Raw genomic sequence first — 25,271 nt, 5'->3', positions numbered from 1 at the left:
GGGACGGTCAATAAGATTGAAACCGAAATGAATGAATTTAAAAAGGAGAACAACGTTCTGAAGGAATGCTTACTGGACATACAAACTAGATCCATGAGAGAGAATTTGGTACTTACAGGTATCCAAGAGAAAGAAGGAGAGGTTCCTGAATCTGTAGTTAGAGAGTTCCTTTTTGCAGCTTCAGATTCCACGCGAAGTTATCGATAAGATCCAACTTGAACGTGTACACCGCCTCGGACAGAGAGGGCAGAGGTACGAATGCCCAATCGTTGCCAAATTTGCTTCATTTAAAGATAAAATAATGGTTAAAAGCCTGGGTAAAAGACTTGCTGGGACCAAAATTGGCATGAATGATCAGTTTCCGAAAGAAATTGCAGAACTGCGCAAAGTTCTGTATCCAATTTTCAAAGAAAATAGATTAAAAGCGAAACGAGTAGCTCTCGTCGTGGATAAACTATATATTGATAACCAGTTGTTCAGAGACACAAAGATTACTCCATGGTTATTTTAAAAATTACAAAGTTCTCATAGATGAGGAAAATAAACACAATTCAAGCCCGGTTACTGATTGTAACAATACAATACAAAATATAGCTTTTCTATAAATCTTCACATATAACTAATTGAACACAAGCACTATTTCTACATAGTGAAGATAAAAACTAAGTAAACAGAAGGCACAGTATGTGTGGATGGTGTGGTGTGTGTTTATTTTTATTTGTTATGTTTGGAAAGTTGAGTGAGTGAGTAATGAAATAGTTGCATATCCCAGAGCCAGTGTATTGCTGTGGGCCGGGTATGAGAGGGCTTTCAATGTTGTTCAAATGATGGATATACTTTTATAATGAATTATACGTCTTATTTATTTATTGTCCTATCATGGGGAACTACATTTTTAAAATAAATTATATCTAATTATTTATTATCCTATTTTAATGGTACGGTCCATGGCCCTATACCCTAGACACCCACATGAATGGCCCAGATACTAAGGAGAAGTCCCTAACTGTTTTATGTGCATGCTGTAAACGGTCTGTATGCAGCCAAAATGAGGACAGGGACCATGAGCAGCACTGCCCCCTCAAGATTCTGAGCCTGCTTGGCAGGGTTGGTCCTGCAAAGCCAAAGCCCCCTAAAGGGAGAGCATAATAAACAAGGAAATTCTCAAAGCTGCTAATGAGAACCTTGACGACCTTGTACCTAGCCGGTGGGGATTCCGGTGGGGTGCCCCCACCCAGGCAGTGGCAGTGCTGGCAACACTAGCTGCAGTAACCCATGGGGAGGGCGTCACACTCGGACATTCAGAGAGGGGGTATATTATTGTGGCCCTGGTGGCACGAAACCAATCGGACTGCATGGAGATGCTTGGGAACATGGTCAAAATGGATGACCGTATTGTGGGTGTTTCAGGAAGAAGGTGTACATTTGACCTCCATCATCTAGGATGTGACAATGGTAAATAAATCTCTACATTTATGCTCATTTTTTGCGCGGTCTTGCAGGCCTTCTCATGCAGCTGCAACTGCAAGTACATTTGTAAATCATGACCCATCTTAAATGGGCTCTGGGATGGTGCAATTGTTGAGAGGGTGAGCTTATGGTTGTGTGGGGGTAAGGGCTGAATGTGTGTGGGTGTATGTGTGTATCCCACAACTGTTGCGAAGGAAGAAGTAAAAGATGTTAGGGACTATAGAGGATGATTCACAGCAATATGTAATAAAAATCGAGGTGAGGGCGATGGAAATGCATTTGGCAATGGATCTGCTTCGGTTTCGGTGGATGGTGCTGTGTGCACTTTTCGAAGGATGGATCCCAGTCGGTCCGGGGCTGTGCGATGCGCGGGGTCGGGGGTGGTCTGCCGGGCATTGGGATGACAACCCAACTCGAGATGGGGGCTTTTGGCGGGTGGAATAGTGGGGACCAATTGGAGGTTTGCTTAGTGGAGATGCAAATGTCATGGTACAACTATATAGACACTCAATCATTATGTTACTTTTTAATAGGACGTTTACAAACATATATTTTGATAAAAATAATTGAAAGGTGTGTCTCATTATGGTAAGTGGTGAAATAAGTATAGCCAGTTACAATTGTAATGGCTTAGCAGATAATAAGAAAAGACGATCAGTATTTACCTGGCTAAAAGAGAAGGATTATAATATCTACTGTTTACAGGAAACCCATTTGACAGTTTTAGATGAAGTTTTGTGGAAAAAGAACTGGGGGGGCAAAATATATTTCTCCCATGGGCAAAGAAATTCAAAAGGGGTGATGGTTTTAATTAATAATAACTTTGATCCAAATGTGCAACTTGTCCAAACAGATCCTCAAGGTAGATGGATTATTTTAAATATGTTATTGGACAATAAACATATATGGCTTATTAACCTATACGGTCCGAATAATGATGATCCAAGCTTCTTTGACAATATATATAAGAATGTATCAACTCTACAAGCAACACTAGACTCTATTATTATAGTGGGAGATTTTAATACGGTCTTAAATACCTCTATGGACCGGAAAGGAAATCACACTACAAACTATCACCCTCAGGCACTTAAGGAAATCAGGAATGTCATGGATGTATTGGAATTAGTGGATATATGGAGACTTAAATACCCTGACCTAGTGAGATATACATGGCGGAGGCTTAATCAAGCTAGTCGCCTTGACTACTTTCTTATATCATTCTCTCTGGCACCAAAAGTTAAAAAGTGTTTGATAGGGGACAGAATGCGGTCGGACCATCACATAATTGGCATATATATTACTCTTACAGAATTTCCACGTGGCCGAGGATATTGGAAATTTAATCAAAGCCTACTAGATGATAAATTGTTTAGAACTAGGACAGAAGAATTTATAACTTACTTTTTTAGACATAACATAGGTACAGCAGATCCCCATATTGTATGGGACACTTTTAAGTGTGCCTTTAGAGGCCATGCAATTCAGTACTCATCTATAAAACAAAAGCAATTTCGATCAAAAGAGTCCATATTAACAAAGGAAATTGAAGGACTAACAGTACAGTTAGATAACAATAAAAACGGTACCATAGAGGCACAGAATAAGTTAGAGGAAAAACAAAAAGAAATGGAGGAACTTATTCAAGAAAGATCCAGTGTAATATATTACAAAAATAAAGCGAACTGGATGGAATATGGGGAAAAATGCACCAAATTCTTTTTCAATCGTCAATATAGAAATGCTACCAAAAAAAACGTATTAAAACTTGTTACAAATGATAGAGTCACGCATGATTCACCAAATGATATTTTGAAAGAGGAAGTAAAGTACTTTAAGAATATATTTTCGTTTCAGGCTCCTCCATCTCCACTAACTGAAACTAATTGTATGGATTTTTTCCCTAATAATAATGTAAAATTAACATCTGTACAGAAAGACTCATGTGAAGGCCTAATTACAGAGGAGGAACTACTTGATGCAATTGGGGCCTTTAAGGATGGGAAAACTCCAGGACTGGATGGCATACCAGTGGAAGTATACAAACATTTTTTTGATATACTCAAAGGACCATTATTAGCTTGTTTTAACCACTCCTATATAAATGATAGATTATCAGACACGCAACAAGAAGGTGTGATATCATTATTACTGAAACAGGACCCAAGTGGTATATATAAAGATCCAGTCCATTTAAAAAATTGGAGACCTCTTACACTTCAGTGTTGTGATGCAAAAATCCTATTAAAATGCTTGGCGCATAGAATAAAAAAAGTTTTGTCAGATATTATTCATCCTAATCAGACCGTTTTTTTACATGGACGATACATTGGAGATAATATAAGGCAAGTACTGGAAACAATGGAACACTATGAAATATCGGGGACACCAGGCCTGGTTTTCATAGCTGATTTTGAAAAGGCTTTTGATAAAGTACGACTGGAGTTTATATATAAATGCCTAGAATATTTCAATTTTGGGGAATCTCTTATAAAATGGGTAAAAATTATGTATAGTAACCCTAGGTGTAAAATAGTAAATAATGGCTACATCTCAGAAAGTTTTAAACTATCTAGAGGAGTAAAACAAGGTTGTCCACTATCGGCATATCTATTTATTATTGCCATCGAAATGTTAGCTGTTAAAATTAGATCAAACATTAATATTAAGGGATTAGAAATCCAGGGCCTAAAAACTAAGGTGTCATTGTACGCTGATGATTCATGTTTTCTTTTAAAACCACAACTAGAAACTCTCCACGGCCTCTTAGAGGATCTAGATACATTTGCTATCCTCTCTGGATTAAAACCAAATTATGATAAATGTACCATATTACGTATTGGATCACTAAAAAATACACATTTTACATTGCCATGTAGTTTACCAATTAAATGGTCTGACGGTGATGTGGACATACTCGGTATACAAATCCCAAAAGAAAGAAATGATCTCACTCCAATAAATTTTTATAGAAAGTTAGCAAAAATAGATAAGATCTTGCTACCATGGAAAGGAAAATACCTGTCTATTTGTGGGAAAATCACCCTGATTAACTCTTTAATCATATCACAGTTGACCTATTTGCTTATGGTTTTGCCTACACCTAGTGACCTGCTTTTTAAATTATATGAACAAAAAATATTCAATTTTATTTGGAACGGCAAGCCAGATAAAATTAAAAGGGCCTATTTATATAACGAATATGAATTCGGAGGGCAGAAATTATTAAATATTAAAGCATTAGACCTCTCACTAAAGGCATCAGTCATACAAAAGTTATACTTAAATCCAAACTGGTTCTCTAGTAGATTGGTACGAATGTCTCATCCTATGTTCAAGAAGGGCCTTTTTCCCTTTATTCAGATTACACCTGCTCACTTTCGGTTGCTTGAAAAGGAAATAATTTCCAAAATATCTTTATTTTTTAAACAAGGCTTAGAAAGTTGGTTGCAATTTCAGTTTAATCCACCTGAAAGGACGGAACAAATAGTACAACAAATCTTGTGGTTAAATTCAAATATAGTAATTGATAAAAAAACTGTATTTATCGAAGAAATGTTTAAAAAAGGTATAATTTTTGTGAATGGTATCATAAATAGGACTGGTGGAGTAATGTCACACATGCAGCTAACACAGACATATGGAAATGTCTGCTCTACCCAAAATTACAACCAATTAATTGCGGCATTACCACAAAAATGGAAGAGGCAGGTGGAAGGGGATAAAAGTAAGGAACTTGTATGTCGGCCTTATATTAAAGAACATAAATGGTTAAAGAAAAGTGTGATAAATAAAAACATATACCAATTTCATTTAAGGACCAAAAAACTTACAGCTGTGCCATATAAATTGCAAAATAGTTGGGAAGAGATTTTCGATGTACCCATTCCATGGCACATGGTTTATGAATTGATACGCAAAACAACGCCGGATTCAAAACTTCGAATTTTTCAATTTAAATTATTGTACAAAATTCTTGCAACTAATAGAATGTTATATTTATGGGGGATACAATCTTCCCAGCTCTGTAGATTCTGCTGTGAGGAGGCAGAGTCATTAGACCATTTATTTTGGTATTGTCCGCATGTAGCTCGTTTTTGGTCACAGGTCCAGGAATGGTTGAAGAATTGCAACATTTGCGTAGAACTAACGCTACAGATAGCAATACTGGGGGATTTGAAAAGCCATAGTCAATCAATCAATAATATAATAATTATTTTAGCAAAAATGTTTATTTTTAATTTACAATCCGTGGAAGCTATGAGAATAGGAAGATTCAAATCTTTTGTGAAGCATCACAGCACAGTTGAAAAATATATGGCAAATAAAAATCCGAAATGGATGATGTTGGAAGATAGATGGGAAAGGTTGAGTGGAGCTGAAGGGTGGGACTAATAACAAGATAAACAATGTAGGGCATACGTGATCTGTGAAATGTGTATAGGTGCGGAGCTATTGTGAAATAGCACAGTTACAAGTGGAAATCAAACTGGATGGACAACAGAAATAGAGGAAGGACTAAGAACAAACAAGAGAGAACTATTATAAAGTAGACTGTGTCTGTAAAATGTGTATAAGATGTATAAATTGAAGGTAAAAACAGAAATGTTTATCAGTTTACTCCAATTGGGGGATCGGTGGTAGGGTTTGCGGGGAATAATAATAAAGGTATACTCTTTAAAAAAAGTATGTATGTCTATGTAGGTATGTGTATGTATATATGTGTATATGTATGCATACGTGAATGGATATATATATTTACCCAAAAAAATATGGGGGATTGGAAATGATGCAGACAATTACATTGGAAGCAACATTCTTTCCGCAATATTAAGCTGATCCACCCCCCCAGAAAAAAAAAATAATAAAAAATAAAAATAAAAATAAAAAGTATGCCTGTACATTACAGTAGCGTTAATACCCAATGACAAAGAGCAGTGTGTGGTTGGATGCTGTGTTTCCTCACAACACATCCAAGCCTATTAGAGCAGTACTGTAGGAGTTACTGTGTCCCACGCTGAGTAATCAATGGAAACCAGACATGGTGTATGTAAAGTCAGAGTTACTGTGTAACGCGCCAATGTGTCCCACGCTGAGTAATCAATGGAAACCAGACATGGTGTATGTAAAGTCAGAGTTACTGTGTAACGTGTCAATGTGTCCCACGCTGAGTAATCAATGGAAACCAGACATGGTGTATGTAAAGTCAGAGTTACTGTGTAACGCGTCAATGTGTCCCACGCTGAGTAATCAATTGTCACGCCCTGGCCTTAGTATTCTTTGTTTTCTTTATTATTTTAGTTAGGTCAGGGTGTGACATGGGGAAGTATGTGTTTTTGTATTGTCTAGGGGTTTTGTATGGTAAATGGGTCAGTACCTTGTCTAGGTGTTTGTATGTCTATGGCTGCCTAGATTGGTTCTCAATTAGAGGCAGCTGTGGTTCATTGTCTCTGATTGAGAGCCATATTCAAGGCAGTCATAGGCATTGGGGTTTTGGTGTGTAATTGTCTATGTTGAACGTTTGTTGCTTGTCTATGCACTTACGTCGTTAGCTTCACGGTCGTTTGTTGTTTTGTTTAGTTTGTATTCAGTGTTCGTTTCGTGTTTTTCCCTTCTCTGAATAAAAGAGAATGTATTTTGCACACGCTGCACCTTGGTCCTCTCTCTCACCCATAGGGTTAAAAGGGAGTGTGCCGAAGTCAGGTAGTAGACCTGCGCCTACTCCCTGTACTTACCGTGGAGAGCGAGAGTACGGGCAGACACCGTGTTACGCAGTAGAGCGCATGGTGTCTCCTGTACGTGTTCATAGCCCGGTGCGGGTTATTCCACCTCCCCGCACTGGCAGGGCTAGATTGAGGATTGAGCCGGATGTCATGAAGCCGGCCCAACGCATCTGGCCACCAGTGCGTCTCCTCGGGCCAGCTTACATGGCACCAGCCTTACTCATGGTGTCCCCGGTTCGTCCTACATAGCCCGGTGCGGGTTATTCCACCTCCCCGCACTGGTCGGGCGACGGGGAGCATACAACCAGGTAAGGTTGGGCCTGCTCAGTGCTCAAGGGAGCCAGTACACCTGCATGGTCCGGTATTTCCGGCGCCACCTCCCCGCCCCAGCCCAGTACCACCAGTGCCTACACCACGCACCAGGCTTCCTGTGCGTCTCCAGAGCCCTGTTCCTCCTCCACGCACTAGCCCTAAGGTGCGTGTCTCCAGCCCATTACCACCAGTGCCTACACCACGCACCAAGCCTCCTGTGCGTCTCCAGAGTCCTGTGCGTCCTGTTGCTGCTCCCCGCACTAGCCCTGAGATGCGTGTCTTCAGCCCGGTACCACCAGTGCCGGCACCACGCACTAGGCCTAATGTGCGTATCCAGGGTCCAGTATGCCCTGTTCCTTCTCCCCGCAATAGCCTGAAGGTGCATGTCCTTAGCCTGGTACCTCCAGTTCCGGTACCACGCACCAGGCCTACAGTGCCAGAGTCTGCCGTCTGCCCAGCGCCATCTGAGCCATCCATCTGCCCAGCGCCATCTGAGCCATTCGTCTGCCCAGCGCCATCTGAGTCATCCGTCTGCCCAGCGCCATCTGAGCCATCCGTCTGTCCCGAGCCATTAGAGCCGCCCGTCTGTCCCGAGCCGTCAGAGCCGTTCGTCAGTCAGGAGCCGCTAGAGCCGCCAGTCAGCCAGGATCTGCCAGAGCCGCCAACTAGCCAGGATCTTCCAGAGCCGCCAACTAGCCAGGATCTTCCAGAGCCGCCAACCAGCCAGGATCTTCCAGAGCCGCCAATCAGCCAGGATCTGCCAGAGCCGCCAGGATCTGCCAGAGCCGCCAGTCAGCCAGGATCTGCCAGAGCCGCCAGTCAGCCAGGATCTGCCAGAGCCGCCAGTCAGCCAGGATCTGCCAGAGCCGCCAGTCAGCCAGGATCTGCCAGAGCCGCCAGTCAGCCAGGATCTGCCAGAGCCGCCAGTCAGCCAGGATCTGCCAGAGCCGCCAGTCAGCCAGGATCTGCCAGAGCCGCCAGTCAGCCATGAGCAGCCAGATCCGTCAGCCAGCCATGAGCAGCCAGATCCGTCAGCCAGCCATGAGCAGCCAGATCCGTCAGCCAGCCATGAGCAGCCAGATTCGTCAGCCAGCCATGAGCAGCCAGATCTGTCAGCCAGCCATGAGCAGCCAGATCCGTCAGCCAGCCATGAGCAGCCAGATCCGTCAGCCAGCCATGAGCAGCCAGATCCGTCAGCCAGCCATGAGCAGCCAGATCCGTCAGCCAGCCATGAGCAGCCAGATCCGTCAGCCAGCCTTCAGCTGCCGTCTCTCAGTCCGGAGCTGCCGTCCCTCAGTCCGGAGCTGCCGTCCCTCAGTCCGGAGCTGCCGTCCCTCAGTCCGGAGCTGCCGTCCCTCAGTCCGGAGCTGCCGTCCCTCAGTCCGGAGCTGCCTTCCAGTCATGAGCTGCCTTCCAGTCATGAGCAGCCAGATCCGTCAGCCAGCCATGAGCAGCCAGATCCGTCAGCCAGATCCGTCAGCCAGCCATGAGCAGCCAGATCCGTCAGCCAGCCATGAGCTGCCGTCTCTCAGTCCGGAGCTGCCGTCCCTCAGTCCGGAGCTGCCGTCCCTCAGTCCGGAGCTGCCGTCCCTCAGTCCGGAGCTGCCGTCCCTCAGTCCGGAGCTGCCGTCCCTCAGTCCGGAGCTGCCTTCCAGTCATGAGCTGCCTTCCAGTCATGAGCTGCCCTCCAGTCATGAGCTGCCCTCCAGTCATGAGCTGCCCTCCAGTCATGAGCTGCCCTTCAGTCATGAGCTGCCCTTCAGTCATGAGCTGCCCTCCAGTCATGAGCTGCCCTCCAGTCATGAGCTACCCCTCAGTCCGGAGCTACCCCTCAGTCCGGAGCTACCCCTCAGTACCCCTCAGTCCGGAGCTACCCCTCAGTCCGGAGCTACCCCTCAGTCCGGAGCTACCCCTCAGTCCGGAGCTACCCATCCGTCCGGTGGCGCCCTCTGGGATGGTCTTCAGTGCGGGACTTGCTACAAGGGTCGCCGCTACCGAGGCACCACCAAAGCGGGTATTGACAATGGTGGAGTGGGGGCCACGTCCCGCACCCGAGCCGCCGCCATAATAAGGCCCACCCCGGACCCTCCCCTTCAATGTCAGGTTGTGCGGCCGGAGTCCGCACCTTTGGGGGGGGGGGGTACTGTCACGCCCTGGCCTTAGTATTCTTTGTTTTCTTTATTATTTTAGTTAGGTCAGGGTGTGACATGGGGAATGTATGTGTTTTTGTATTGTCTAGGGGTTTTGTATGGTAAATGGGTCAGTATCTTGTCTAGGTGTTTGTATGTCTATGGCTGCCTAAATTGGTTCTCAATTAGAGGCAGCTGTGGTTCATTGTCTCTGATTGAGAGCCATATTTAAGGCAGTCATAGGCATTGGGGTTTTGGTGGGTAATTGTCTATGTTGAACGTTTTTTGCTTGTCTATGCACTTACGTCATTTAGCTTCACGGTCGTTTGTTGTTTTGTTTAGTTTGTATTCAGTGTTTGTTTCGTGTTTTTCCCTTCTCTGAATAAAAGAGAATGTATTTTGCACACGCTGCGCCTTGGTCCTCTCTCTCACCCATAGACGATCGTGACATCAATGGAAACCAGACATGGTGTCTGTAAAGTCAGAGTTACTGTGTAACGCGTCAATGGAAACCAGACATGGTGTATCTAAAGTCAGAGTTACTGTGTAACGCGTCAATGGAAACCAGACATGGTGTCTGTAAAGTCAGAGTTACTGTGTAACGCATCAATGGAAACCAGACATGGTGTATCTAAAGTCAGAGTTACTGTGTAACGCGTCAATGGAAACCAGACATGGTGTATCTAAAGTCAGAGTTACTGTGTAACGCGTCAATGGAAACCAGACATGGTGTATCTAAAGTCAGAGTTACTGTGTAACGCGTCAATGGAAACCAGACATGGTGTATCTAAAGTCAGAGTTACTGTGTAACGCGTCAATGGAAACCAGACATGGTGTATCTAAAGTCAGAGTTACTGTGTAACGCGTCAATGGAAACCAGACATGGTGTATCTAAAGTCAGAGTTACTGTGTAACGCGTCAATGGAAACCAGACATGGTGTATCTAAAGTCAGAGTTACTGTGTAACGCGTCAATGGAAACCATTGACGCGTTACACAGTCAGAACAAGGTAAACAAAAAGTCATATTAGTTGATCATCAGCCGTTTACCAAGCCTCTGACAGGGTCCTGAGGGGGACTAGGGAGATAGAGAGTCTGTTTATAATATTTAGGAATAGTATTACTGCCAACGATCGGTTATCTGACTAAATAAATGAGAGAATCTCTGGGTTTTATTGGGTACTGTTTTGTGTGGTTATTCTTCGATTCTAGTGTGTGTGTGTATGTGTATGTGTATGTGTATGTGTATGTGTATGTATGTGTGTGTGTGTGTGTGTGTGTGTGTGTGTGTTTCTGTTTTTACTATCCAGGTGGAGACCAGAATTTCTAGGAAGGGAAGGATAGTAAAACAAGGAACATTTTGTCGGTCCGCACAAGGAAAAGGGCTATTTCAGGCTTATGGGTTAGATTTGGGGTCAGGAGTCAGGGTTAGGATCAGGGTTAGGGGTCAGGTTTAGGGGTTGGGGTTAGGGGTCAGGGTTAGGGGTTGGGGTTGGGAGTCAGGGTTAGGGGTTGGGGTTAGGGGTTGGGGTTAGCGGTTGGGGTTGGGGTTAGGGGTCAGGGTTAGGGGTTGGGTTTGGGGTAAGGAGTCAGGGATGAGGTTGGGGTCAGGAATCAGGGTTAGGGGTTGGGGTCAGGAATCAGGGTTATGGGTTGGGGTCAGGGTTAGGGGTTGGGGTCAGGGTCAGGGTCAGGGTCAGGGTTACGGGTTGGGGTCAGGGTTAGGGTTAGGGTTTGGGGTCAGGAGTCAGGGTTAGGGTCAGGGTTAGGGTTAGGGTTAGGGGTTGGGGTTAGGGGTTGGGGTTAGCGGTTGGGGTTAGGGGTCAGGGTTAGGGTTAGGGTTAGGGGTCGGGGTTAGGGGTTGGGGTCAGGAGTCAGGGTTAGGGTCAGGAGTCAGGGTTAGGGGTTGGGGTTGGGGTCAGGAGTCAGGGTTAGGGGTCAGGAGTCAGGGTTAGGGGTTGGGGTCAGGAGTCAGGGTTAGGAGTCAGGAGTCAGGAGTCAGGAGTCAGGGTTAGGGGTTGGGTTCAGGAGTCAGGGTTAGGGGTCAGGAGTCAGGGTTAGGGGTTGGGGTCAGGAGTCAGGGTTAGGAGTCAGGAGTCAGGGTTAGGGGTTGGGGTCAGGAGTCAGGGTTAGGGGTCAGGAGTCAGGGTTAGGGGTTGGGGTCAGGAGTCAGGGTTAGGAGTCAGGAGTCAGGGTTAGGGGTTGGGGTCAGGAGTCAGGGTTAGGAGTCAGGGTTAGGGTTAGGGTTTGGGGTCAGGAGTCAGGGTTAGGGTTAGGGTTAGGGGTTGGGGTTAGGGGTTGGGGTTAGCGGTTGGGGTTAGGGGTCAGGGTTAGGGTTAGGGGTCGGGGTTAGGGGTTGGGGTCAGGAGTCAGGGTTAGGGTCAGGAGTCAGGGTTAGGGGTTGGGGTTGGGGTCAGGAGTCAGGGTTAGGAGTCAGGGTTAGGGGTTGGGGTCAGGAGTCAGGGTTAGGAGTCAGGAGTCAGGAGTCAGGGTTAGGGGTTGGGGTCAGGAGTCAGGGTTAGGGGTCAGGAGTCAGGGTTAGGGGTTGGGGTCAGGAGTCAGGGTTAGGAGTCAGGAGTCAGGGTTAGGGGTTGGGGTCAGGAGTCAGGGTTAGGGGTTGGGGTCAGGAGTCAGGGTTAGGGGTCAGGAGTCAGGGTTAGGGGTTGGGGTCAGGAGTCAGGGTTAGGAGTCAGGAGTCAGGGTTAGGGGTTGGGGTCAGGAGTCAGGGTTAGGGGTTGGGGTCAGGAGTCAGGGTTAGGGGTCAGGAGTCAGGGTTAGGGGTTGGGGTCAGGAGTCAGGAGTCAGGGTTAGGAGTTGGGGTCAGGAGTCAGGGTTAGGGGTTGGGGTTAGGGGTTAGGGTCAGGGGTCAGGAGTCAGGGTTAGGGGTTGGGGTCAGGAGTCAGAGTTAGGAGTCAGGAGTCAGGGTTAGGGGTTGGGGTCAGGAGTCAGGGTTAGGGGTTGGGGTCAGGAGTCAGGGTTAGGGGTCAGGAGTCAGGGTTAGGGGTTGGGGTCAGGAGTCAGGAGTCAGGGTTAGGAGTTGGGGTCAGGAGTCAGGGTTAGGGGTTGGGGTTAGGGGTTAGGGTCAGGAGTCAGGAGTCAGGGTTAGGGGTTGGGGTTAGGAGTCAGGGTTAGGAGTCGGGGTCAGGGGTTGGGGTTAGGAGTCAGGGGTTGGAGTCAGGAGTCAGGGTTAGGTTTGGTTATCTGTTTGGTTATCACGAGGATAGTAAAACAAACGTGTGTGTGTGTGTGTGTGTGTGTGTGTGTGTGTGTGTGTGTGTGTGTGTGTGTGTGTGTGTGTGTGTGTGTGTGTGTGTGTGTGTGTGTGTGTGTGTGTGTGTGTGTGTGTGTGTGTGTGTGTGTGTGTGTGTGAACTGACCTGCAGCTTGCTCCTCATCTTGGCAATGATGCCGTTGAGAGGAAAGATAAGGATCACTGTGGCGATGCCGGCTAGGGCTGACGGACCCAGAAGCTGTTAGATACAGGAGAGGGGTAACAACAGTGTGTAGTGTACCTGTGTGTGTTCTACCTACCTGCCACAGGGAGAAGAGACAGAGAGCTATCTCAATGGGAGCAGGAGGGGTAACAAAAGTGTGTAGTGTACCTGTGTGTGTGTACCTGTGTGTGTGTACCTGTGTGTGTGTACCTGTGTGTGTTCTACCTACCTGCCACAGGAAGAAAAGACAGAGAGCTATCTCAATGGGAGCAGGAGAGGGGTAACAACAGTGTGGAGTGTACCTGTGTGTGTGTACCTGTGTGTGTGTACCTGTGTGTGTGTACCTGTGTGTGTTCTACCTACCTGCCACAGGAAGAAGAGACAGAGAGCTATCTCAATGGGAGCCACCCACACAGCGTTGAAATAGACCACCATGTCCATGAGCTTCTGAGTGTCGGCCGACACCAGGTTAACAATCTGTCCCACGGTACAGGACTGCCGCGCTGCACTGCTGATCACTAGAGACTACAGGGGGAGGAGGGGAGAGAGACAGACAGAGAGAGAGTGTTCAATTCCACAACCACCTAAAAGGAAGCAACCCCCCCCCCCCCCCCCGTCACTTTGTATGTTGTATTTTGATCATTTGTTTGTTGTTTTCTTCTTGTATGAAATGTGCAAATTGTATTAAATCATTTCCATTCAGCCTTTGCTGCCATTGATACTCATGCTTCTAAAATGGTGTGATAAAAAACCATCCTCTCTCTCTTGTCGTTGTCTCTCTCTCTCTCTCCATACCTTCCTGTAGACCAGGCCCATGACTGCGGTCTTCACCCTCATTCCCACGGTGAAGCAGGAGTACATGTACTGATGGTTGAACAGGGACTGGAGGCTGGACAGGAGGAACAACAGGAAGGCGAACATGAAGCCCTTCCACAGGTCGCTGTCCTGGTCACGCATGAACCCCAGGAGGAGGCTGGAGGGGGACGAGGAAAAACAGGGTTTAATGATGCTGGAGGGGGACGGGGAAAAACAGGGTTTAATGATGCTGGAGGGGGACGGGGAAAAACAGGGTTTAATGATGCTGGAGGGGGACGGGGAAAAACAGGGTTTAATGATGCTGGAGGGGGACGGGGAAAAACAGGGGTTTAATGATGCTGGAGGGGGACGAGGAAAAACAGGGGTTTAATGATGCTGGAGGGGGATGAGGAAGAACAGGGGTTTAATGATGCTGGAGGGGGACGAGGAAAAACGGGTTTTAATGATGCTGGAGGGGGACGGAGAAAAACAGGGGTTTAATGATGCTGGAGGGGGATGAGGAAAAACAGGGGTTTAATGATGCTGTGTTAGAGAGACAAACTGACTGAGATGTACTTCAGTCATTTGGGCTGTATACTGCGACACACCTGTTTTGATGCACAGGGCCCATATACTCTCTCCTGGGTCAACGTAGTGTCCTACCTTTGACCAGGGCCCATACACTCTCTCCTGGGTCAACGTAGTGTCCTACCTTTGACCAGGGCCCATACACTCTCTCCTGGGTCAACGTAGTGTCCTACCTTTGACCAGGGCCCATACACTCTCTCCTGGGTCAACGTAGTGTCCTACCTTTGACCAGGGCCCATACACTCTCTCCTGGGTCAACGTAGTGTCCTACCTTTGACCAGGGCCCATACACTCTCTCCTGGGTCAACGTAGTGTCCTACCTTTGACCAGGGCCCGTACACTCTGGGTCTCACCTGAGCACCTGTGGTATGGAGAACATGAAGGCGTCGTGGAAGATGAGGAAGAGGGTCCCTTTGAGGAAGAAAGGTCCGAAGCTCCGAGCCAGAACTCTGAAGAGACAGAACCCTGAGTTCTGTTCTTGTCTCAGCTTCTTCAACAGCTGGGTCTGTTCTGTCAGTTTAGGGCCTGTAGGACGGCAGTCAGACAGACTACAGTCCATTCTGGTGGAGGGAGAGAGAAACAGAGAGGAGGTTAGATATTAAACAACTGGGTCTGTTCTGTCAATTTAGGACCTGTAGGACGGCAGTCAGACAGACTACAGTCCATTCTGGTGGAGGGAGAGAGAAACAGAGAGGAGGTTAGATATTAAACAGCTGGGTCTGTTCTGTCAGTTTAGGACTCACCGTATGTAGGGTGTAGTGTGTAGAGTGTAGTGTGTGGGTTGTAGTGTGTAGGGTGTAGTGTGTAGGGTGTAGGGTGTATGGTGTAGTGTGTGGGGTGTAGTGTGTAGGGTGTAGTGTGTAGGGTGTAGGGTGTGGTGTGTGGGGTGTAGTGCGTAGGGTGTAGTGCGTAGGGTGTAGTATGTAGTGTAGCAGTCTTACTGTTGTAGTTTAGTACACTCCCTGGCCCAGTCTTTCTCCAGGTCTGCTATGATACAGTCTGAAGTGTCTTCTTCTCTAAGACACCAAAGATCCTCTGCCTGCAGGGGAGTACGATAACCCCTAATAACCAACCTGAGAGAGGGGAGGAGGAGGAGGGGGAGGAGGAGGGGGAGGGAAGGAGGAGGAGGAGGAGGGGGAGGAGGAGGGGGAGGGAAGGAGGAGGAGGAGGAGGAGGCGGGAGGAGGAGGAATAGGAGAGGAGGAGGAGGAGGGGAGGAGGAGGAGGAGGAAGAGGATGAGGAAGGAGGAGGAGAGGAGGAGGAGGGGAGGAGAAGGAAGAGGGGAGGAGGAGGAGGAGAAGGAGGAGGAGGAGGAGGAGGAGAAGGAAGAGGGGAGGAGGAGGAGGAGAAGGAGGAGGAGGAGGAGGAGGAGAAGGAAGAGGGGAGGAGGAGGAGGAGGAGGAAGGAGGAGGAGGGTAGGATGAGGAGGACGAGGAGGGAGGGGAGGGGAGGGGAGGGAGGGAGAGTGAAAAGGAGATTAATTAAAAGCATCTGATAAATGGCATATATTGATTATTCAGTTTCCCCTATAATTACACATCTCATATCCATCATTGTAACAATTTAAGGCTGCCCAGTCTTACCCTCCAAACCACCAGAAGAGCATCTTAGAGAGGAAAGAGGCGTCCTCTACTGGACAGGGGTTCTGTAGGGTATAACACACAGGGTCTTAGGCCCAGATTCATTCAAAGCACCTTCTACCGCTGAGAAAGCACCTTCTACCGCTGTGAAAGCACCTTCTACCGCTGTGAAAGCACCTTCTACCGCTGTGAAATCACCTTCTACCGCTGTGAAAGCACCTTCTACCGCTGTGAAAGCACCTTCTACCGCTGTGAAATCACCTTCTACCGCTGTGAAAGCACCTTCTACCACTGTGAAAGCACCTTCTACCGCTGTGAAAGCACCTTCTACAACTGTGAAAGCACCTTCTACCGCTGTGAAAGCACCTTCTACCGCTGTGAAAGCACCTTCTACTGCCGTGAAAGCACCTTCTACCGCTGTGAAAGCACCTTCTACCACTCTGAAAGCACCTTCTACCCCTTTTACAGAACCTTCTACCGCTGTGAAAGCGCCTTCTACCACTGTGAAAGCAACTTCTACCACTTTGAAAACACCTTCTATCACTTTGAAAACACCTTCTATCACTTTGAAAGCACCTTCTACCCCTTTTACAGAACCTTCTACCGCTGTGAAAGCACCTTCTACCACTGTGAAAGTACTTTCTACCACTGTGAAAGCCCCTTCTACTGTTTTGAAAGCCCCTTCTACTGCTGTGAAGAACCTTCTACCGCTGTGAAAGCACCTTCTACCACTGTGAAAACACCTTCTATCACTTTGAAAGCACCTTCTACCCCTTTTACAGAACCTTCTACCGCTGTGAAAGCACCTTCTACCACTGTGAAAGCACCTTCTACCACTGTGAAAGCACCTTCTACCACTTTGAAAACACCTTCTATCACTTTGAAAACACCTTCTATCACTTTGAAAGCATCTTCTACCCCTTTTACAGAACCTTCTACCGCTGTGAAAGCACATTCTACCACTGTGAAAGCACTTTCTACCACTGTGAAAGCCCCTTCTACAACTGTGAAAGTACCTTCTACTGCTGTGAAAGCCCCTTCTACCGCTGTGAAAGCGTGTTTTACCACTGCGCACTGAGCTACCCACAATACGCCGTGTAAAGGGCATTTCCCCAACCTTCGCAGAGATCCCCATTCATGATAAATGCTGCAGCTGTTGGCTCAAGGGTAAATTACCTTTAAAAGTCACTTCCTACATGGCCTGAACAAGAGCCATGTGTGTGTCTGTCAATGCAGTCTGGATTGAATCCTGACCTTGGTGTCTTCATGTAACCCTGATTCTATTCAAATGAATATAAAGCTGATTACTAAAAAGCACATCCTTTAGGATTTCTAACCTCACTCCTACCTTTTTGTTGCTGTGTTTGTCTGTGTTTGTCTGTGTTTGTCTGTGTTTGTCTGTATTTGTCTACATTTGGCTGTGCTGGGTACCTTTCTGTAGGTGTGTGTGTCTGTGCTGGGTACCTGTCTGTAGGTGTGTGTGTCTGTACAGGAGCGTTGGTCAGAGAAGCAGCTGAGGATGAGCTGGGTCAGCTGCAGGGAGAAGTAGACGAAGAATGCTATGAAGCGCATCGCGTCTGTGAAGAACCCCTACATCACAGGAAGAGGGTGATTGGTTATTGACAGAATGTGTGTGTGAGAGAAAGAGCGAGGGAGCAAAAGAGAAAGAGAGAGAGAGAGAGAGAGAGAGAGAGAGAGAGAGAGAGAGAGAGAGAGAGAGAGAGAGAGAGAGAGAGAGAGAGAGAGAGAGAGAGAGAGAGGCTGAGGGAGAAGGAGAGGGAAAGGGAGAATGGGGGGGGGGGGGGAGGTTCCCATATTACAATTCTGAAGTGCCCTCGACCACCACGGCCAAACACATCCTCCTGTTTCACATCCTGTACTTTCAGAGATCTAATGGTACTCTCAGTGTTCCAACTGTACTCTCAGTGTTCCAACTGTACTCTCAGTGTTCCAACTGTACTCTCAGTGTTCCAACTGTACTCTCAGTGTTCCAACTGTACTCTCAGTGTTCCAACTGTCATCTCAGACTTCCAACTGTACTCTCAGACGTCCAACTGTACTCTCAGTGTACCCACTGGACCTAAAGCCTGTAAACCTGACTGGTTCCTACTGGACCTAAAGCCTGTTAACCTGACTGGTTCCTACTGGACCTAAAGCCTGTTAACCTAACTGGTTCCTACTGGACCTAAAGCCTGTTAACCTAACTGGTTCCTACTGGACCTAAAGCCTGTTAACCTGACTGGTTCCTACTGGACCTAAAGCCTGTTAACCTAACTGGTTCCTACTGGATCTAAAGCCTGTTAAACTAACTGGTTCCTACTGGACCTAAAGCCTGTTAACCTAACTGGTTCCTACTGGACCTAAAGCCTGTTAACCTGACTGGTTCCTACTGGACCTAAAGCCTGTTAACCTGACTGGTTCCTACTGGACCTAAAGCCTGTTAACCTGACTGGTTCCTACTGGACCTAAAGCCTGTAAACCTAACTGGTTCCTACTGGACCTAAAGCCTGTTAACCTGACTGGTTCCTACTGGACCTAAAGCCTGTAAACCTGACTGGTTCCTACTGGACCTAAAGCCTGTTAACCTGACTGGTTCCTACTGGACCTAAAGCCTGTTAACCTGACTGGTTCCTACTGGACCTAAAGCCTGTAAACCTGACTGGTTCCCACTGGACCTAAAGCCTGTTAACCTAACTGGTTGTGTGGATGGTGTGGTGTGTGTTTATTTTTATTTGTTATGTTTGGAAAGTTGAGTGAGTGAGTAATGAAATAGTTGCATATCCCAGAGCCAGTGTATTGCTGTGGGCCGGGTATGAGAGGGCTTTCAATGTTGTTCAAATGATGGATATACTTTTATAATGAATTATACGTCTTATTTATTTATTGTCCTATCATGGGGAACTACATTTTTAAAATAAATTATATCTAATTATTTATTATCCTATTTTAATGGTACGGTCCATGGCCCTATACCCTAGACACCCACATGAATGGCCCAGATACTAAGGAGAAGTCCCTAACTGTTTTATGTGCATGCTGTAAACGGTCTGTATGCAGCCAAAATGAGGACAGGGACCATGAGCAGCACTGCCCCCTCAAGATTCTGAGCCTGCTTGGCAGGGTTGGTCCTGCAAAGCCAAAGCCCCCTAAAGGGAGAGCATAATAAACAAGGAAATTCTCAAAGCTGCTAATGAGAACCTTGACGACCTTGTACCTAGCCGGTGGGGATTCCGGTGGGGTGCCCCCACCCAGGCAGTGGCAGTGCTGGCAACACTAGCTGCAGTAACCCATGGGGAGGGCGTCACACTCGGACATTCAGAGAGGGGGTATATTATTGTGGCCCTGGTGGCACGAAACCAATCGGACTGCATGGAGATGCTTGGGAACATGGTCAAAATGGATGACCGTATTGTGGGTGTTTCAGGAAGAAGGTGTACATTTGACCTCCATCATCTAGGATGTGACAATGGTAAATAAATCTCTACATTTATGCTCATTTTTTGCGCGGTCTTGCAGGCCTTCTCATGCAGCTGCAACTGCAAGTACATTTGTAAATCATGACCCATCTTAAATGGGCTCTGGGATGGTGCAATTGTTGAGAGGGTGAGCTTATGGTTGTGTGGGGGTAAGGGCTGAATGTGTGTGGGTGTATGTGTGTATCCCACAACTGTTGCGAAGGAAGAAGTAAAAGATGTTAGGGACTATAGAGGATGATTCACAGCAATATGTAATAAAAATCGAGGTGAGGGCGATGGAAATGCATTTGGCAATGGATCTGCTTCGGTTTCGGTGGATGGTGCTGTGTGCACTTTTCGAAGGATGGATCCCAGTCGGTCCGGGGCTGTGCGATGCGCGGGGTCGGGGGTGGTCTGCCGGGCATTGGGATGACAACCCAACTCGAGATGGGGGCTTTTGGCGGGTGGAATAGTGGGGACCAATTGGAGGTTTGCTTAGTGGAGATGCAAATGTCATGGTACAACTATATAGACACTCAATCATTATGTTACTTTTTAATAGGACGTTTACAAACATATATTTTGATAAAAATAATTGAAAGGTGTGTCTCATTATGGTAAGTGGTGAAATAAGTATAGCCAGTTACAATTGTAATGGCTTAGCAGATAATAAGAAAAGACGATCAGTATTTACCTGGCTAAAAGAGAAGGATTATAATATCTACTGTTTACAGGAAACCCATTTGACAGTTTTAGATGAAGTTTTGTGGAAAAAGAACTGGGGGGGCAAAATATATTTCTCCCATGGGCAAAGAAATTCAAAAGGGGTGATGGTTTTAATTAATAATAACTTTGATCCAAATGTGCAACTTGTCCAAACAGATCCTCAAGGTAGATGGATTATTTTAAATATGTTATTGGACAATAAACATATATGGCTTATTAACCTATACGGTCCGAATAATGATGATCCAAGCTTCTTTGACAATATATATAAGAATGTATCAACTCTACAAGCAACACTAGACTCTATTATTATAGTGGGAGATTTTAATACGGTCTTAAATACCTCTATGGACCGGAAAGGAAATCACACTACAAACTATCACCCTCAGGCACTTAAGGAAATCAGGAATGTCATGGATGTATTGGAATTAGTGGATATATGGAGACTTAAATACCCTGACCTAGTGAGATATACATGGCGGAGGCTTAATCAAGCTAGTCGCCTTGACTACTTTCTTATATCATTCTCTCTGGCACCAAAAGTTAAAAAGTGTTTGATAGGGGACAGAATGCGGTCGGACCATCACATAATTGGCATATATATTACTCTTACAGAATTTCCACGTGGCCGAGGATATTGGAAATTTAATCAAAGCCTACTAGATGATAAATTGTTTAGAACTAGGACAGAAGAATTTATAACTTACTTTTTTAGACATAACATAGGTACAGCAGATCCCCATATTGTATGGGACACTTTTAAGTGTGCCTTTAGAGGCCATGCAATTCAGTACTCATCTATAAAACAAAAGCAATTTCGATCAAAAGAGTCCATATTAACAAAGGAAATTGAAGGACTAACAGTACAGTTAGATAACAATAAAAACGGTACCATAGAGGCACAGAATAAGTTAGAGGAAAAACAAAAAGAAATGGAGGAACTTATTCAAGAAAGATCCAGTGTAATATATTACAAAAATAAAGCGAACTGGATGGAATATGGGGAAAAATGCACCAAATTCTTTTTCAATCGTCAATATAGAAATGCTACCAAAAAAAAACGTATTAAAACTTGTTACAAATGATAGAGTCACGCATGATTCACCAAATGATATTTTGAAAGAGGAAGTAAAGTACTTTAAGAATATATTTTCGTTTCAGGCTCCTCCATCTCCACTAACTGAAACTAATTGTATGGATTTTTTCCCTAATAATAATGTAAAATTAACATCTGTACAGAAAGACTCATGTGAAGGCCTAATTACAGAGGAGGAACTACTTGATGCAATTGGGGCCTTTAAGGATGGGAAAACTCCAGGACTGGATGGCATACCAGTGGAAGTATACAAACATTTTTTTGATATACTCAAAGGACCATTATTAGCTTGTTTTAACCACTCCTATATAAATGATAGATTATCAGACACGCAACAAGAAGGTGTGATATCATTATTACTGAAACAGGACCCAAGTGGTATATATAAAGATCCAGTCCATTTAAAAAATTGGAGACCTCTTACACTTCAGTGTTGTGATGCAAAAATCCTATTAAAATGCTTGGCGCATAGAATAAAAAAAGTTTTGTCAGATATTATTCATCCTAATCAGACCGTTTTTTTACATGGACGATACATTGGAGATAATATAAGGCAAGTACTGGAAACAATGGAACACTATGAAATATCGGGGACACCAGGCCTGGTTTTCATAGCTGATTTTGAAAAGGCTTTTGATAAAGTACGACTGGAGTTTATATATAAATGCCTAGAATATTTCAATTTTGGGGAATCTCTTATAAAATGGGTAAAAATTATGTATAGTAACCCTAGGTGTAAAATAGTAAATAATGGCTACATCTCAGAAAGTTTTAAACTATCTAGAGGAGTAAAACAAGGTTGTCCACTATCGGCATATCTATTTATTATTGCCATCGAAATGTTAGCTGTTAAAATTAGATCAAACATTAATATTAAGGGATTAGAAATCCAGGGCCTAAAAACTAAGGTGTCATTGTACGCTGATGATTCATGTTTTCTTTTAAAACCACAACTAGAAACTCTCCACGGCCTCTTAGAGGATCTAGATACATTTGCTATCCTCTCTGGATTAAAACCAAATTATGATAAATGTACCATATTACGTATTGGATCACTAAAAAATACACATTTTACATTGCCATGTAGTTTACCAATTAAATGGTCTGACGGTGATGTGGACATACTCGGTATACAAATCCCAAAAGAAAGAAATGATCTCACTCCAATAAATTTTTATAGAAAGTTAGCAAAAATAGATAAGATCTTGCTACCATGGAAAGGAAAATACCTGTCTATTTGTGGGAAAATCACCCTGATTAACTCTTTAATCATATCACAGTTGACCTATTTGCTTATGGTTTTGCCTACACCTAGTGACCTGCTTTTTAAATTATATGAACAAAAAATATTCAATTTTATTTGGAACGGCAAGCCAGATAAAATTAAAAGGGCCTATTTATATAACGAATATGAATTCGGAGGGCAGAAATTATTAAATATTAAAGCATTAGACCTCTCACTAAAGGCATCAGTCATACAAAAGTTATACTTAAATCCAAACTGGTTCTCTAGTAGATTGGTACGAATGTCTCATCCTATGTTCAAGAAGGGCCTTTTTCCCTTTATTCAGATTACACCTGCTCACTTTCGGTTGCTTGAAAAGGAAATAATTTCCAAAATATCTTTATTTTTAAACAAGGCTTAGAAAGTTGGTTGCAATTTCAGTTTAATCCACCTGAAAGGACGGAACAAATAGTACAACAAATCTTGTGGTTAAATTCAAATATAGTAATTGATAAAAAAACTGTATTTATCGAAGAAATGTTTAAAAAAGGTATAATTTTTGTGAATGGTATCATAAATAGGACTGGTGGAGTAATGTCACACATGCAGCTAACACAGACATATGGAAATGTCTGCTCTACCCAAAATTACAACCAATTAATTGCGGCATTACCACAAAAATGGAAGAGGCAGGTGGAAGGGGATAAAAGTAAGGAACTTGTATGTCGGCCTTATATTAAAGAACATAAATGGTTAAAGAAAAGTGTGATAAATAAAAACATATACCAATTTCATTTAAGGACCAAAAAACTTACAGCTGTGCCATATAAATTGCAAAATAGTTGGGAAGAGATTTTCGATGTACCCATTCCATGGCACATGGTTTATGAATTGATACGCAAAACAACGCCGGATTCAAAACTTCGAATTTTTCAATTTAAATTATTGTACAAAATTCTTGCAACTAATAGAATGTTATATTTATGGGGGATACAATCTTCCCAGCTCTGTAGATTCTGCTGTGAGGAGGCAGAGTCATTAGACCATTTATTTTGGTATTGTCCGCATGTAGCTCGTTTTTGGTCACAGGTCCAGGAATGGTTGAAGAATTGCAACATTTGCGTAGAACTAACGCTACAGATAGCAATACTGGGGGATTTGAAAAGCCATAGTCAATCAATCAATAATATAATAATTATTTTAGCAAAAATGTTTATTTTTAATTTACAATCCGTGGAAGCTATGAGAATAGGAAGATTCAAATCTTTTGTGAAGCATCACAGCACAGTTGAAAAATATATGGCAAATAAAAATCCGAAATGGATGATGTTGGAAGATAGATGGGAAAGGTTGAGTGGAGCTGAAGGGTGGGACTAATAACAAGATAAACAATGTAGGGCATACGTGATCTGTGAAATGTGTATAGGTGCGGAGCTATTGTGAAATAGCACAGTTACAAGTGGAAATCAAACTGGATGGACAACAGAAATAGAGGAAGGACTAAGAACAAACAAGAGAGAACTATTATAAAGTAGACTGTGTCTGTAAAATGTGTATAAGATGTATAAATTGAAGGTAAAAACAGAAATGTTTATCAGTTTACTCCAATTGGGGGATCGGTGGTAGGGTTTGCGGGGAATAATAATAAAGGTATACTCTTTAAAAAAAGTATGTATGTCTATGTAGGTATGTGTATGTATATATGTGTATATGTATGCATACGTGAATGGATATATATATTTACCCAAAAAAATATGGGGGATTGGAAATGATGCAGACAATTACATTGGAAGCAACATTCTTTCCGCAATATTAAGCTGATCCACCCCCCCAGAAAAAAAAAATAATAAAAAATAAAAATAAAAATAAAAAGTATGCCTGTACATTACAGTAGCGTTAATACCCAATGACAAAGAGCAGTGTGTGGTTGGATGCTGTGTTTCCTCACAACACATCCAAGCCTATTAGAGCAGTACTGTAGGAGTTACTGTGTCCCACGCTGAGTAATCAATGGAAACCAGACATGGTGTATGTAAAGTCAGAGTTACTGTGTAACGCGCCAATGTGTCCCACGCTGAGTAATCAATGGAAACCAGACATGGTGTATGTAAAGTCAGAGTTACTGTGTAACGTGTCAATGTGTCCCACGCTGAGTAATCAATGGAAACCAGACATGGTGTATGTAAAGTCAGAGTTACTGTGTAACGCGTCAATGTGTCCCACGCTGAGTAATCAATTGTCACGCCCTGGCCTTAGTATTCTTTGTTTTCTTTATTATTTTAGTTAGGTCAGGGTGTGACATGGGGAAGTATGTGTTTTTGTATTGTCTAGGGGTTTTGTATGGTAAATGGGTCAGTACCTTGTCTAGGTGTTTGTATGTCTATGGCTGCCTAGATTGGTTCTCAATTAGAGGCAGCTGTGGTTCATTGTCTCTGATTGAGAGCCATATTCAAGGCAGTCATAGGCATTGGGGTTTTGGTGTGTAATTGTCTATGTTGAACGTTTGTTGCTTGTCTATGCACTTACGTCGTTAGCTTCACGGTCGTTTGTTGTTTTGTTTAGTTTGTATTCAGTGTTCGTTTCGTGTTTTTCCCTTCTCTGAATAAAAGAGAATGTATTTTGCACACGCTGCGCCTTGGTCCTCTCTCTCACCCATAGGGTTAAAAGGGAGTGTGCCGAAGTCAGGTAGTAGACCTGCGCCTACTCCCTGTACTTACCGTGGAGAGCGAGAGTACGGGCA

General features: G+C 44.5%; 2 protein-coding genes across 2 annotated transcripts in view; one reads left to right on the top strand and one right to left on the bottom strand.

The window, feature by feature from the left end:
- The window catches only part of LOC120038419 (NACHT, LRR and PYD domains-containing protein 12-like), a 127,657-nt gene that overhangs the window by 65,387 nt on the left and 36,999 nt on the right, over positions 1–25,271 (top strand). The gene's annotated exons all lie outside the window — the stretch shown is intronic.
- The window catches only part of LOC120038410 (multidrug resistance-associated protein 1-like), an 85,635-nt gene that overhangs the window by 26,169 nt on the left and 34,195 nt on the right, over positions 1–25,271 (bottom strand). The window contains exons 4-10 of the mRNA XM_038984175.1: positions 17,494–17,619; positions 16,033–16,094; positions 15,391–15,522; positions 14,803–15,009; positions 13,862–14,039; positions 13,430–13,591; positions 13,010–13,102 (exon numbers count right to left, since the gene is read on the bottom strand). Of these exons, the coding sequence (XP_038840103.1) occupies positions 13,010–13,102; positions 13,430–13,591; positions 13,862–14,039; positions 14,803–15,009; positions 15,391–15,522; positions 16,033–16,094; positions 17,494–17,619 (960 nt within the window). The remainder of the gene's footprint in view (positions 1–13,009; positions 13,103–13,429; positions 13,592–13,861; positions 14,040–14,802; positions 15,010–15,390; positions 15,523–16,032; positions 16,095–17,493; positions 17,620–25,271) is intronic.

Source organism: Salvelinus namaycush, unplaced genomic scaffold, assembly GCF_016432855.1.
Source record: "Salvelinus namaycush isolate Seneca unplaced genomic scaffold, SaNama_1.0 Scaffold22, whole genome shotgun sequence".
Taxonomy (NCBI): Eukaryota; Metazoa; Chordata; class Actinopteri; order Salmoniformes; family Salmonidae; genus Salvelinus; species Salvelinus namaycush.
Note: the sequence above shows the minus strand (reverse complement) of the source record. Positions and strands in the feature narration are given on the sequence as shown.